General features: G+C 35.9%; 1 protein-coding gene across 1 annotated transcript; it reads right to left on the reverse strand.

Annotated features, from left to right (window-relative positions):
- Positions 1–1,186: 1,186 nt before the first annotated feature.
- On the reverse strand, positions 1,187–14,120 carry LOC101740462 (uncharacterized). Its single transcript, XM_004928569.4, has 7 exons — positions 14,025–14,120; positions 12,755–12,880; positions 9,930–10,054; positions 8,624–8,930; positions 4,330–4,775; positions 1,722–1,914; positions 1,187–1,362 (listed from the first exon to the last, which is right to left on the reverse strand). The coding sequence occupies exons 2-7, from the start codon at positions 12,837–12,839 to the stop codon at positions 1,286–1,288; spliced, it is 1,233 nt and encodes a 410-aa protein (XP_004928626.1). The 5' UTR covers positions 12,840–12,880; positions 14,025–14,120; the 3' UTR covers positions 1,187–1,285.
- Between the last annotated feature and the right edge of the window lie 2,129 nt (positions 14,121–16,249).

Consider the following 16,249-nt stretch of genomic DNA (forward strand, 5'->3'; position numbering starts at 1 on the left):
GTCATCCACAGCGCGTTTCCAGAGGTCTTTTTTGCCACGTATCATCCGGCTATGGAATGAGCTCCTCTCCACGGTGTTTCCCGAGCGCTATGACATGTCCTTCTTCAAACGAGGATTATGGAGAGTATTAAGCGGTATGCAGCGGCTTGGCTCTGCCCCTGGCATTGCTGAAGTTCATTCGCGACGGTAACCACTCACCATCAGGTGGGCCGTATGCTCGTCTGCCTACAAGGGCAATAAAAAAAAACCCGCCCAGAGACATGAGGTCTAAGTCTTCATAGTATAGGGAAGGGTTATTGCCATTCTTCAACCCGACAAAAATAGGCAAGGTTGTGATACCTATCAATCAGCGCAGTTATTGAATTTATATATCACAATATGATAAAGGGGTTACTTTAGTAAATAAATAACTAATAATATGAAGATACTTGGCACTTTTTGTTGTAAATGGGTAGACGGGTCCAGTGAAATCACAATGAAAATGCTACACCACTTAATAAGACACAGGGATGAAATTTTTATTTTAATGAAAGAACCTTCAAAATGGAATGCGTCGACAGAACAAGAATAGAAAAGCAGCAAACACTAAAACAGGTTTCATAAAATAATTTCCTGCTTCTACTACTACTACTAGAAGTGATTTTCTCACTGCAAAATCTATAGAATTCTCAACATATATTTTTATACTTAATTTCATACTTTGATGTAGGTATTTCATTTGGGTGGGGCAGCCGTTGTAGTTATACTGAGACCTTAGAACTCATATCTCTAGGTGGGTGGCTGCATTTACGTTGTAGATGTCTATGGGCTTCAGTAACCACTTTACACCATGTAGGCTGTGAGCTCGTCCACCCAAATATGCAATAAAAAAATTCTCAGAACAGAAATGGTTACTTACAAACGAGATTAAAAAAAAGTCAGCGATATTCAGTGAATTGTCTTTTGTAATTATTTTTTTTTATTGCCCTTGTCCGCAGACGGCATACGGCCCATCTGATGGTGAGTGGTTACCGTCGCCCATGGACTTCAGCAATGCCAGGGGCAGAGCCAAGCCGCTGCCTACCTACCTGTATTACTAGGAAATAGTAAATATTATTAGGAAATAGTAAAATAGGAAAAACCATGTCAGGGATTCATAATGTGAGCATCGTAAAACTATGCTTAAATAATGATTAAAACGAAACAGTTAGATAAGATATTTTTATTTGATCAACTGATTGTTAGTATTGCAATAGTATATATTAAATATAGTGTGAATCTTCGTAGAGTTAATTAAGTTAGGTGGTCATTTGCGACTCGTCTTCAACAGTACCTGGCGTATAGCATCTGAACGGGACATCGCAATATTAGTGGTGCTCCAGCCTAAAACATAAAAGAATTTGCATCAATCTCAGTGTGCTGACACTATACCATTTTTTTTAAAATATTTATTGCTAATATGAGTGAACGAGCTCACAGTCCACCTGGTGTTAAGTGGTTACTGGAGAACATAGACATCTACAACGTAAACGCGCCACCCACCTTGAGATATAGTTCTAAGGTCTCAGTATAATTACAGCGGCTACGGCCCCACCCTTCAAACCGAAACGCATTACTGCTTCACGGTAGAAATAGGCGGGGTGGTACCTACTCGTGCGGACTCAGAAAAGGTCCTACCACCAGTAAGAATACCATTAGCTCGACGATCAGCGTCAGGTAACGGAAAACCTATATTCACTTACTTTGACTATTGTAGTTTGAATTTTCAAACAGAAATATAGGTGAATCTTCTTGTTTCGGAAGTTCAGGGTACAATGGGGAGGATGACATAATAAGTGGAGTGGTAGTTTGTTGAGGAGGAGCTGTAGATGCTGTTGTGATCAGAAGAGCTTTGCCGCATTCCACACGGTCAGGGTAATCACATACTCCAAGTATCTGAAAATGATTGACATAAATTGTTTACGCATTTTAATTGTCTTTAGTAATGTTTTATTTCTTATGTACTTTTTTAAACATAATTAATATAAAACAGCAATGAAAAAATATCGTTCAAGTAGTATGGTAAAACCTGCCCTAAAAACGTCATTACGGATCCTCCCGATCCATTAACGGTGCTTTTAGGTACCTCAAGCACCAGTCACCGTCCTCACCGAACCTGCGACGAAGGGCTCGACGAGTAAATTAACCCATAGATACAGCCCACTGAGTTTCTCGCTGGATCTTCTCAGTGGGTCGCGATTGCGATCCGGTGGTAGATTCTGCGAAGTACTGCTCTTGCTGGGGCCAGCGTTAGTAAGTCTCCCGTTTTGAGCCCTGTGAGCTCACCTACACTTCAAGGAGAAGCTGAAATAGCCTCACAAGGCTATCAGCATAGGAAAGAAAAGAAAAGAAAAAAAGGTCAAACCTTATAAATAAATAAATTAAACTTTAATGTTAATCAAATTGAATCATTCTTCTGCTACTGGTAGATGTAAAAAAGACATAAAATAATTTGACAAGACCTATTAAATAAAAAAAGGTGTTTAATTTAAGACAAAGAGAGATATATATACTATATAACTGTATATATTATATATACTATATACTGTATACTATATAGGGTACTCATCTACGCGAGCATCGAGCACAGTATATTGAATGCCCGTTCTACGACCCTCAGGAAAAGATAATTGCATATACATAATATGTACATATTTATTTAATAATATTTTACGATCATTTTACTAAAGTAAAGCATGGGAATGGTAATGTTGTTCCAATATTATATAGTAGAATTTACGATGAAACCACTATAATTTTCACATTGCAGCGGGTTTCGAATGCTTTTTGCGATAAATATTTTAAAATATCTATAAAAACCCAAGATCACAGAAGTCCCTTCCTGGTTGGTAGTCGAGCTGATTTGCGGTTTGATTTTTAAGTCTTTACCACAGATGTCATCTGCCAACAGGTTTCAGGTACATATTACCTTACTTAAATTGTACATACGGGATGTGAGCAAGCAATAAAAAATAAAAAAACACCCCATCCCCCCGAACTCTAGGCCGACGACTTAATATTGCATGCACTATAAGTCATTATCTAAAACAACATTGCCACTTTTTAATAACGTTTAAATTAATTAAGGTCAGATAGTGGGTGTCCTTATTTGTTTTTGAGCAGTCATTAAATTTGATTACTTTCCATATGAAGTGGAATGTTTTATAAAAGATATATAATTCTTCAGGGCTTTCATGTAAAAGCGTATAATTAATGGATGATTCGTTTTGGAAGTGTCCCTTTCTTTCTTGCGCTATAAAGGCTTCGTCAAACAGAACGCGTAATTAGCGCGCGTCAGAACGCTAAACTGACGGCGCGTTATGACGCCGAGATGTGTTGTACTACTATGGTAATATACCGTCAAACAGAGCCCCAGCGCTATAAGTACGAAAAGAGCGCGACGCTAAAACGCAGCGCTAAGTACGCGTTCTGTTTGACGAAGCCTTTACTTGAACGAGATCACGGTAACTTGGTGTTAAGTATTTGTCGTATACGATAGGAACGACAATCAGTTGATGAATAAATCTATCAATAACCAAATAAAGAAACCGAAAAGAAAAAATATTTGCAACAAAGTTTCTCAGAGAACTTTTTTTAATACTTTTTTTAATGCTTTTATGGATGGACGAGCTCACAGCCCACCTGGTGTTAAGTGGTTACCGGAGCCCATAGACACCTACAACGTAATGCCACTACCGAACTTGAGATATGACTTCTAAGGTCTCAGTATAGTTACAACGGCTGCCCCACCCTTCAAACCGAAACGCATTACTGCTTCACGGCAGAAATAGGCAGGGTGGTGGTACCTACCCGTGCGGACTCACAAGAGGTCCTACCACCAGTGAAATAAACTAAATAAATAAACTCTGGATATAAGATTAATAAAATAAAAACTCTATTAAATCTTCTTTACTAGCATTAGGGAGTAACATGAACCTGGGTAGGTATCAGCCCTTTGCTCACTTCTAACTTGTCATACATATTGGTTTGAAGTCGTTATCTAATACGATTGAGAATTCGGCCTCACTTCTTAAATTGCGTAGCCACAGCCATGTAATATCAGACATAATATAGAAAAAAAATAAGATCAATTATATTTTTACAAATAAAAACATCGGTACTATTTTAAATCAGCCAATAAATAAATTTTAACTATATTTCTCTAGTTATAATATTAAAGGACATAATAATAGGTTTCATTATCTCATCAACCTTCAGTAAAATTGAGCAACGCCAGTGAATGGTCGTGATGAATTTAATTTAAAAAAAAACACACACAATTAAAATGATCGCAATGCGGATGTCACAAACCTGGCTGTAGGCGAGGTCAGCTGGACAGTAGAACTTCACTGGCTGCCGATTCACACAAACGAAGAAAACGTTACAATTAAACTGACTTCGGAATGTCTCGAAGTCTTGGCCGCACTTTGGTTGGGGTTCGAGGAGAGGTTGAAGTTGAGGAGGTTGTGGCTGTGGTACTTGTGGTTGCGGAGGTTGAGGATGTTGATGCGCTGGTTGTTGCTGTGGTGGTAGCGGTTCTACAGTTTGCAATGGCGGTCCGGTAGCCGGACTTTGTGGTTGAGCAGGTTTTGCAGGGGGTAATGGCGCTGGGGGCAATAGCGTTGGTGGTAATGCTTGAATACAGGGAGGTTGAGGTGGCGAAGGCGATATTGTTTGAGGAATCGGTGGGATCTGCGGCTGCGCTGGTTTAATGGGCTGTGGTTCCGGTTGTGGAAGTTGCGGTATTTGAGGTTTACCTGAAAATAAATTGTCACATGTTTTTGACTAAAGAATCATTATTGAAACTGAAAAAATTAATTAAAATCAGAGTACAAAATAGGAATTTTTTTTATTAGGCGTAATTAACAAATTTATATATTTCGGTTGGTATTCGTAACTCGCGCTTTACTTGTTACTGAGCGATTACATGAGCCACAAACATCATTGTTAACATGGTAATATCGTTTAAAAATCATCATCACTATCCTGCCCTTCTCCCAGTCACCTGGGGTCGGTGCAACATGTTTTCTCCTTCCATATTCTTCTATCATATGCCATGTCTTCGCTCGCTCCCCTCTTACCCATATCGTCTTTCACACAATCCATCCATTTCTTCTTAGGTCTACCTCTTCCTCTATATCCTTCCACATTCACAGTTAACACTCTCTTACCAACCATCGTTTAAAAATATGCATAATACAAATTGCTTAGTACTCGTATGGTGTAGCAGTCATGCAAGAACAGGACCCGTTATAAAATGCTGAAAGCGCTCTTTGTTTTGAGTAACGCTAAGTTTGTTGTTCAGAAAAAGATAAAGATCTATTTTCGCGGATTAAAGAGTTTTTTGTGACACCCTCTGTGTGTTTAGTGCCAGTTTTTTAACTTTCACGATAGCGTAAAAGTTAACTCAAATTTGCATGCAGTCAGAACAGCGCCCCTAGCGGCAAACGTAGTCAAACGCTCCAATTCCATACAAATTTGAGTTAACTTTTACGCTATCGAAAACGTTAAAAACTTGCACTAAGCACATTGCTTCATAAATTATCTAAAATTTTGATATAGTACTACTATAGCAACAGTTGCCTTTGCAAAATTTGCTATTCGCATATGTAGCTATTCTGTTACCGGCAATAGGTGAAAAATCCGTTCTGTATAGAATTAACGTAAAAAAATTTCTTAATGACTGGTTATAATCGCAATCGGAGTATCTACTGGATGAATAGTTCTGGAGATATCGTTACGATGGGTATTTGACTTTTTAAATTTTAAAAGACAACGATAAATACTACAGGAAAAAAAACACTATTTACATTGTTAGCAGTTCTTTACCGTAAAATCACTTGACTTCATCAAGACTTAAACATAGTGTCACATCCATTATGTTAATAGCAATTTTTTTTTATTTTATTTTTTATTTCGTTTATGGATGGAGGAGCTCACAGCCTACCTGGTGTTAAGTAGTTACCGAAGCCCATAGACATCTACAACGTCATGCCACAACCAATCTTGAGATATGACTTCTAAAGTCTCAGTATAGTTACAACGGCTGCCCCACCCTTCAAACCGAAACGCAATACTGCTCCACGACAGAAATAGGCGGGGTGGTGGTACCTACCCGTGCGGACTCACAACAACCACCAGTTGACTACCATATTTATATGTTTATTTCGGTCAAATTCAGCAAGCTAGAATGGAGCTCCATTCTATTTTACTATCTAGTCACTTTGTTTTATATTGGTTTAGTTTTAATGCGAATTCACTTTTAGATCCAAATGTGACTTTAAATAAAATAACTCTTCAAAGCAAATAACGCACAATAAAAAAAATTCACACTAATTTTGTACCAAGTTTCTGCGTGCATTATATTAAGGCAGTTCATTTAAAGTTTTATCTGCTAAGGGATGAGGATAATGATGGCTATGCTACAATGGGAGTTGGATCCTGACTGGGTAACTCTTTAATCATGATTAGCGGTACATCCATAAAATAAATGAAAGCTTGTTTAATTAATGTTATTATTATTGAATTTTAAAAATCGATCTTTCGTTTCGATCTAGAATTTATTTGTTCAAAGAACTATCAACATACAGGTAAACAGTAAAGGCATATAAAACAATAAAGGCCTACTACATTAGAATTATTTTTGAAAGGGTGATTGATATCTGTGACACTTATATTTGCGTTAATCTTGAATATCATTTATTTTTCATATGGGCACTTTATAAAAACAATTGCTGCTAATAACACTATTGTCTCGTCCAAATTTATTGGTTGTTTAAAAAATATCTAGATATTATTTTTATTTTTATTACAGTAATTTAAACATAGACACAGCACCCACCGAGGGTACAGAACTGGGATATTATTATCTTATATTATGTTAATATCAGTATATGTACTTTTACAATTTGTAAAGAGAAGTGCCACGTATATAAGTAATGTACTGAATGTTTAAAGAGTAAAAATTTTGTTTATTAAAAAAGAAGTTCCTGATCGATGATTATATTTTTAAATATCTAAATCGCATTTGCACTCTTGATTGTATACGGGAAGTAGTATATATTTTGGTGCCAATGGAATAGTCTGTACGGAATTAACGAAATTATAATACGTGAAGCAAAAACTTTGTATCCCTTTTTACGAAAATCGCGCGGACGAAGGAGGATGAAATTTCCCACACTTATAGAGAATATAACGAAGGAGTGCCGAATGGTTTTTTTTTTTAAATTATGCATAAAGGATACATTAAATCAATAAAGAAAACATTACACACAACACCATGTATTTGACACACACACATATACTCTTTGTTTATTGCACTGAAGTATTGTCAAACTTTTGTTATTGCTTAAAGTCTGTAGTCAAATTGAAAATAGGTTAGTATTGTTTATCTTTAATATTACGAGCCTATAGTGTAGTCTTGGCGAAATCTGTAACAATAGGACCATAATAATGTTGAAACTTATAATTTCAATTAATTATAGTCGAATTTCGACTACTGCGGGACCACTAGTTAACGTAATAAACAAACAGCGGGGGTCAAACAACGTGTCAACTCTTGTGCAATGGAGTTTTGGATCACCGACTGACTTTACATAACTTGACATTTCTATATAAGACTGACGACATCCGTCCTAATAGTGGCATTACACAACATGTTATGTGTTTTATATATTCGAGTTGCACAGGATGGTTTTATGAGCGTTAAAATTTCCGGTGCATGAGAATTTATTTATTGATTTTAATTAAAATTTAAATTAAGAGTTTGGCATTTGATTTTTCTTTATTGAATCTGTGAATGTGTTTGCGAGCCAACTAGTACTATGTTGTTAGCGAAGCGTATAGACTTCAAAACGGGAAACCATGGCTGCTTCGCATTAGAAATAAGTAGGATGGTGGTGCCTATCACGGAAGCTTAAGTAGGCGAAAGTATTGTGAATTATTTGTTATTGATTATAATAATAATATTTATTTATCATCTTATTATTGTTAGCTCAAATTAAATGATATTTTCCAAAAATATTAGGTAAATTTTTTCAAGAACAATGAGTAATATGAAAGTCACAACATGTTGCTTAGCTCACGTAATTCATCATTAGATCTTCCTTCAACCATAAGATGACTTTATCAAAGTAAAAAATTAAAATAAGCGATCATTGGCCAAATAAATCATTAATCGTATAGAAAAACCCAACAAATCAAAATTCATTGAGTACACAAGTAGCGATTTCTGTCTTCGTCATAGTTATCCAATTATCGAGCCGTTGGGTTATTGTAAAATAATTCGCAGTAGCAAATTTCTGGATAAATTTTAAGTAGTTACCACTATCCTGTCCCTGATCGCTACTGTGAACCGAGTTCCGGTCTGAAGGGCGGTACAGACTTTACGTAGCATATCTAATATTTCTTATATAAAGTCTTAAAATAGGTGACGGCATTTAAGATTTCTATAGGCTCTAGAAATCGCTTAAAACAAGATTGGCTATAATATGATAGACGAGCCCTATCCAATTAGTAAATTAAAATATTGAAACCCTGGATAGCTGAAGCTGATATTAATTGAGTAATTACGTCTAATCTCATACCAACAAACCATTTAACTTACTTGGAGTCCGAATATTGCAGTCAACGTTTTCAGCGTAATCGCAGTAGCCGTCTCCAGAGAACATCAATCCCTTTGGGCAATCCTGCTCGAAAGACCAGCCGTCCCAGCAATTAAGGAAGCTATTGCATGTCAAAGGCGATTGGACTTGGGCCCTTTTTCCTTCGCAAACTGGATTGCTGACGATCGCTGGATCTTTTTTAGGATTAATTATAAGCTCTTGCTGATATAGTGGGTCATACTCAATCTTCTGAATGATTTCGTTGGAGACAGGAATTGCAAAGGCAGGCAGCGAGCTGCTATGCGAGGTCTGCGCAATATAAATTTTAAAAATGTAATATTTGCCTAACCAATAAACATAATTATGTAAAGTATTTGAGAATGCTGAAATTAGAAATCTAGTTACTAATATTATATATTCAGCTTTCTTGAAATAACCTATCAGAATTACAGTGATTAAATTTTAGTTCATAGAGTAAAGCTAAAAATATTACGAATGCATTGATAAAGTACTTGGACCAGTCGTATTTGGGATGCTCTGATAGACACAATCATTTTTTTTTATCCTAACCTTTTATTTTGCAAAAGCGATGCTTTCCAGTTTGAAGAATGGAATATCCGTCATACAATACATTCGAGATTTCTTACTAAATAACATCTGAAAGTTGTATCGTGTATGGATTTCCGTAGCCGCTTAACACTAGATTGGCTTGTGAGATACTCGTATCTTATGATTGAGATTAATGAATAATAACAAAAAACTTGAAGCTTAATTGCATTGTTGCAATACGTTACGTCATTCATAAATCCTTTTAAAGTAGTTAAATACGATTAAATACGATTATGTTTCAGCTAGAATATCTTGAGTCATATTAAAATACAATTAAGAGTTATTTTTCACAAGTTGAATTAATGATATATGATCCTTATGATATATCATTCGAATTCAAATAGTTCCTTTATATGCATCGTCGAGATATCGATTTGTCTGAATGGATAAATCATTGTTTTCAGATCGTATTTGACCCTGCTGACCTAATCGACTTATATACGATTCAAATATTTTTTCTCAATTACATTTCACAATGTTACTAAGCTTCCACATCAGAATAATAAAAAAAGTACTAAAGAATTGGATCTGGAATGACTAGTAAGTCGTTTCAGTGAGACTCGAGTTCATATGATTTAAGTTAAGTATGGGATATACAGTGCGATTTTTATAAATTCACGTAGCTAACAGATAGGCCGCTAGTTCGTATTCCTATCTATATTATAATAATAATCAAAAATTTGTTGAAAAAATGTTTACCCGAATAAATGCGAAGAAAGGATTGAGGAAGTTTCCATAGAGAGGCAGCTTGTCAGCGTGAAGAGCCAAGTCACGTAGATATGGATTAGTATACGTCTTCACCAAATTGCCATCTTCATCGTAAACTGTAAAACACAAGAAATCCACAAACGGTTTGTCAAATGAACAAAAATTAGTAATGGATTTAGTTATGTCTATATTGTGATATGCGTTTTCACTTGCATTCAATTTAGAATTCACATGTTTTTACTATTTTTTCCTACCTTTATCAGAAACTGGTAACCTTGAGAGGCTATGTCAGCGTGACCGGGCGAGTAGGTGAGTTCAAGGGGCTCAAACCAGGAGTGTTGCTAACACTGGCCCTAGCAAGAGCAGTGTTTCGTAGAATCTACTACCGGAGCGGAAACGCGATCCACTGAGAAGATCCGACGAGAAACACAGTTGACTGTGTCTATCGGTTAATTTACTCATCGAGCCCTTCGTCGCAAGCGATGGGTCGGGTTCGGCGAGGACGGTGACCGGGTGCTTTTACGATATCACCACACCACAATAATAATAATACCAGTGAAACATGTGGCTGTTTACTCAACAACTACTAAAACGCAGTTTTTAGTGCCAATTAAATAGTCTCATAGGTATAATATGCTGAAACAGCTAGTAGGCGCCTATCTAAAAATAAATTTAACGAGGACTACCTACGCTAAGGATGTATCTAAGATATGTACGTGTGTGGGTACGCTGGAGGTCAGAGTCCTGTATGTGCATCTTTTGTATACAATAATTATATACGGTAATTATGAATCGTTGCTAAAAAAGTCGACAGTTGATGGTCCGTCAGACCTAACGGAAGGTACTTTTTAAATTTTATTTCACTGATTGTCCTTTTTTTTTATTGCTTAGATGTGTGGACGAGCTCACAGCCCACCCACAACGTAAATGCGCCACACACCTTGAGATATAAGTTCTAAGGTCTCAATATAGTTACAACGGCTGCCCCACCCTTCAAACCGAAACGCATTACTGCTTCACGGCAGAAATAGGCGGGGCGGTGGTACCTAGCCGTGCGAACCCACAAGATGTCCTACCAACAGTAATTACGCAAATTATAATTTTGCGGGTTTGATTTTTATTACACGATGTTATTCCTTCCCCGTAGAAGTCAATCGTGAACGTTTGTTAAGTACGTATTTCATTAGAAAAATTGGTACCCGCCTGCGGGATTCGAACACCGGTGCATCGCTAGATACGAATGCACCGGACGTCTTATCCTTTAGGCCACGACGACTTTAGATTCCTATAGTTCTATAGCTACAAGAGAAGTTTGGTCCACAATCTTGAGGATATTTAGAAAGCAGGTTTTTTATTGCATCAGGAATACGAGCCAAACATCGCTTCATCAAGGCACACAAGCGTCATAGCCTAAATACCGCCAGCTACCTTGAGACATGAGGTCTAAATGTCAATTTTATTACATAGTGCCACTCTATAAACACCTGACTACGTCACGGTGGAAATAGGCAGGATAGTAATAGTTATCCGTACATGCTGATAACATGCCTTACAGTTAGTAATTATGCAATTACCTACTCCTTTAGACTGCGTGCTGACAAATATTATCGTTTTGATAAAAAAAAAAAATTTAGTAAAAAAGCTTGAATTTTTATGAATACCTACTATTCGTATGCAAGATCATTAAACCTAACGAGGTTGCCACATAAAACTATGCAATCATATTAAATAATTTAATGACAAATCATTTAAACGTTTTTCCGTGAGAATCAATTTAACTAATGTTGATACTATGCGTTTTGTGCAATGTAGTTAATATTTTTTTTAAGCAGTATATTAAGCTCAAAAGATAGTTCAATACAAAAAGAAATGTTTTCCTAAAAATATTGGTTACGGACCATTTGATCTTCAATTATTACAGTAAGTAGTCCATAGACATCACTAGATTAAAACCACCACCCAAAACATCTGCTTTAAATCTCAACTGTATAGTACTCGTATAACGGCTATTACTCCCTTCAAATCAGAATGCATTATTGCTTTGCAGCAGAAATAGCCCGGGTGGTGGTACCCACATGCGAACTCACAAAACTCAAGACATTGCAAGAGATTAAAACAGCTGCTTACATTTTTTTTGGTTCTCTGAGATCGATTGAGACAAGTTTGGGCGTCTTTTTCATTACCCAAAGCTATCAACAAAGCCCAGGGAGACCAAGACGTGAATACCGCCGCAACATTTTGAAATATGAGGTCGAAATCTCGTGCTCATCACTGAATTCCATAAGTCATTGAGTCGTAAAGTTAAACTTAAAGTTAAGTTTAAAGTTAAAACCTTCGATTACCTAAAATAGCATAATCATCTTTTAACCCTTTAATCTGTGTATGTGTGTGTAATAAAAATCTTTTTAATAGATTTATCGTTTTTGCGCAAGGTTAAAATAAGTATTATTAAAAAAAAATATTATTATATTGTTAAAATTTTATTAAAACAAGAATAAGAGCAAAAAAATACATTAACCTTTTTGCTGATAGCGATTTCATCCAGACATCCACAAGGAAAAGAATAGTAAAATGCGGTGTGAGAATATAAAATTAATTATTTCTTACTTTATAATTAGTTACTTATTATAATTATAGTTAAAAATCAGTTTTTGCCATTGCTAATTACTTATGTAAGTCATACGACTGAGTATCATCAGAAGAAAAGAACTATGGGCATATTAATTAATGGCAAATTAAAATATGAGCACGAAATAACACAATCGGCTTACGTTTAAGATTATCAAATAAATGCAAGTAAATAATTTTGTACTCACACAAAAGTCTTTTTTGTCTTCCATCAGCTTGTGATGAACAACTTCCGAAAATCATCAATAAGACAAAACTGAGAACTTTAATCATTGTCGAGGGTTTGGTGAACGGCTATCTGGACAATGTCAGGGCTAAAAGCAAAGCCTAGCTTATATAGGATCGGACAAAACGAGTACTGGACATTTATACGTACGTGGGTTCTAGTTAAGGCCTGGACGCTGTAGGAACCTAAAAGGATATGCTTGTTCTGCAATGACTAAGGAATTTATCGAGCTCAATTTGATTACTATAGTTCTTTTGTTTTGTTTGCCATCTCGTGTTTTCAAAATGGACAATTAAATGGCCTTTCGTATCTCGGAATTGGTTCGAGTGTTGTATTTACGTCATGTTTCTTAATAAATTATATTTATGTTATATTTAACAAGCGGCTTTACACGCGTTAATAAAAAAAACTACTCTTCGGCATAAGTATTATACTTTTTGCTGAAAAAAGGTATAATGTGTCCTTTATTGTGCCCTTGACAACATAAATATATAATTTCAACCTGACCCGTTCAAAAGTTAAGAGGTGAAAGCGTACTAAACAATTTCAATTTTAATAAAATATATTAATATAAATCTCCCGCTCTGAAATAGTTTAAGAAACGCACGAGAATCAGTTGATCAATAAAATTTTACCAAAAAAGTTTCATTGACAATTCTTTTTCTTTTTTTTGTGTTTTCATAGCGAATGTTTGTTTTCCTTTTTTTTAAGATTAATATAAAATAATATGCGTTTGTCCAATTTTCTAGGCACATAAAACGCAACATAAATAACTTGTGAGAACTTCTACATGTTACAGTCTAAGCTCATGTTACATACGGACAGATTAGCTAATGCTAGAGCGTTTCCATTAGCATATATATTTTAATTCGCATTGACTATAAATGCATTGTAAACAGATCTCAAAAACAAGGAATACTTAAATATTTTCTGATGCCTTAGTAATTATACATATTATTAAAAACTCATTTGTAGAATGTTGTCTATTGACTTGAAAGATTGATTGTGGTGGGCAAGGTAGTAGGGAAAAGACCCGCCGGCCGCCGTTAGTCGGATCAGATAACTGCCCTCACTGGACTTTCTGTTGCGATCGTCCTGAGAGAAGCCGAAAACCGAAGCAAATGAAAGCTGAGGGTACAAAGAGCCACGAAGGGCTTTCAAGGACACGACCTTCAGCAATGAAGTATTCGACTAAGAAGAAGTCTATTGACTCCGATAGCTATAATACTTACCAGCAGATAGACTATGTAATCGATAAATGACAGGAAAAATGTAGCTTCATTTCATTAGTTTGACGTTTCTTTCATAACTAAGTCACAACTTTTTTTTTATACAAAAATATCTCAACTATGTCAAAACTCTGTTCACTTTAATTTCGCCATAATAAGTTTGAGATCGTTAATTTCTCAGGTGTTTTTTTTCTCTTCTTAATCGCTGGTAGCCTAAGAAGTTATTCTAGCTAAGCCCGGTAAGTGAGCTTACGGGCTCAATCTGAGATAATTTGCTAACACTAGCCCTAGCAAGAGCAGTGCTTCGCAGAATCTACCACGGTTTTCGCGTGTCATTCCCAGGCTCTTTATCACCAAAAAAACTTCCACTAAGATTTTCTTCTAAATAGCAAGACTACAACAATCGTGGAGTAGCATTACTCGTTATTAAACTTGTTATTAAAGTTACTTATCTTACTAATACTTTCGGGCTTCCAGTTACGAAGTACATAAATCTGCCAGAAGCCTTCATGTATGATCAGAATATTTAATTGTAATTTAAAGTTTCGAAAAGTTCCCATCCACGTGCATACGACACGACCTCTACGAGTAGTTTCAACAAATGCGTGTTTTTATATTGAAAGAAACTTAGCTGGGTTTCATTAGTAACAAAAAATCTTACGTTACGGACGTTTTTTCCCGGTTAGGGTACCCCTCCGCATCGTCCCATAAGGAACTTCGTTCCAATAAAAAAAAAGATAAATTCGTGACGTGGTGTAACGTGAAAACGTATCATTAAAGCACGTACATTCCTGAGAGAGCGATGTTGCGGCTTCCACAGAGATAACATTAATCAAAGCCTTTGAACGTCCTGATATTCGAGTTTCTATAATTATGCTCTTATTATACTCATATATAATGTTACGAATGGGATATATGTACAAAGATCTAGAGTTGAAATGTTTATGATTTAGTTAGTTCCAGATAAAAATTAAGGTATTACGTCCTTAACATATTTATATATCTGCAATAACTTAATAAGAAGCTTTCGAGCTTACAGTTCGCCTGATGTTAAAAGATCACATTGTTACTTTTGTCTCACACTTTAGAATTTGATTCACGCACTATCATTTCTTATACTTAAGTTATTGTTTATTTTTTTTATAGATAAATTATTATGATAAAATGAAAATGATTTGATTTATACTAACCTTGGAACTTATGAGTTGCGATTGGATAAATTTAATTTTAAAATAAGGCCTATCAAATATATATTTTAGAACATGAATTATTGTAACAACAAAACAATGTTAGGTCAAGTTGTTCAATTAAACTTATGGGCATGCATTAATTGTGATTATTTATTTATACTAAGATCGTCATTCAAAGCCCACACTCATACATGCCTTAAATAATGTAAGCACTAAATACTATTTAAGAAATAGGTAATGGCGACTTGAATACATTTGTATATATGTATTTACTGGTGGTTGGACCTCTTGTGAGTCCGCACGGGTAGGTACCACTACCCTACCTATTTCTGCCGTGAAGCAGTAATGCGTTTCGGTTTGAAGGGCGGGGCAGCCGCTGTAACTATACTGAGACTTTAGAACTCATATCTCAAGGTGGGTGGCGCATTTACGTTGTAGACGTCTATGGTCTCCGGTAACCACTCAACACCAGGTGGACTGTGAGCTCGTCTACCCATCTAAGCAATAAAAAAATTAGCTCTAAGACTCTATGTCCTTCTACGAACGAAGCTTGAAAATAGTTCTCAACAGCAAGGCAGTGTCACTAACAATCGTGGGCGTTTGATATTTTGTCTTCAACAGCGTTAAAATTTAACATTGTTAGTGGCTTTCCTTTGCAGTGAGATAATAATAGGTGTAAAACTGGTTACAGTTGAGCTCTGCGTATCTCAGCATCATTACGGTTTCTCCGAAGTCTAATGAACTGCCTTTATTACTGTCAGCCTGTTTAATTACTAAGATCAATGCTTCGCGCTGAATAATTTCGAATTGAACCATTCGTTTTACATTGAATAAAATAATGTCTTTAATTTATGTATGTCTTGCTTGAGGTGTAAATACGCCAAACAAAAAGGTTTTTAGTCGTAAGTGACGTAGTTGCCAAAAAGAAATCTAATTTTATTTTGTCTTGGCGGTTCATCCCATCCCATACCATCACGTTGAGGTCTCAATATTGCTCAATATTGTTTCGCGTCAGAAGTCGGACAGGAAACCAACCCG

This window comes from Bombyx mori, chromosome 15 (assembly GCF_030269925.1).
Source record: "Bombyx mori chromosome 15, ASM3026992v2".
NCBI classification, from domain to species: domain Eukaryota; kingdom Metazoa; phylum Arthropoda; class Insecta; order Lepidoptera; family Bombycidae; genus Bombyx; species Bombyx mori.

What these genes read in the sequence shown, in the direction of transcription:
- LOC101740462 (XM_004928569.4), bottom strand. Translation starts at nt 12,839, where the DNA reads ATGATTAAAGTTCTCAGTTTTGTCTTATTGATGATTTTCGGAAGTTGT. An exon ending in AAGACAAAAAAGACTTTTGT is followed by an intron (nt 10,055 to 12,754) that starts GTGAGTACAAAA and finishes TGTGTTTTACAG; the next exon opens with TTTACGATGAAGATGGCAAT. An exon ending in CTGCAATATTCGGACTCCAA is followed by an intron (nt 4,776 to 8,623) that starts GTAAGTTAAATG and finishes ATTTATTTTCAG; the next exon opens with GTAAACCTCAAATACCGCAA.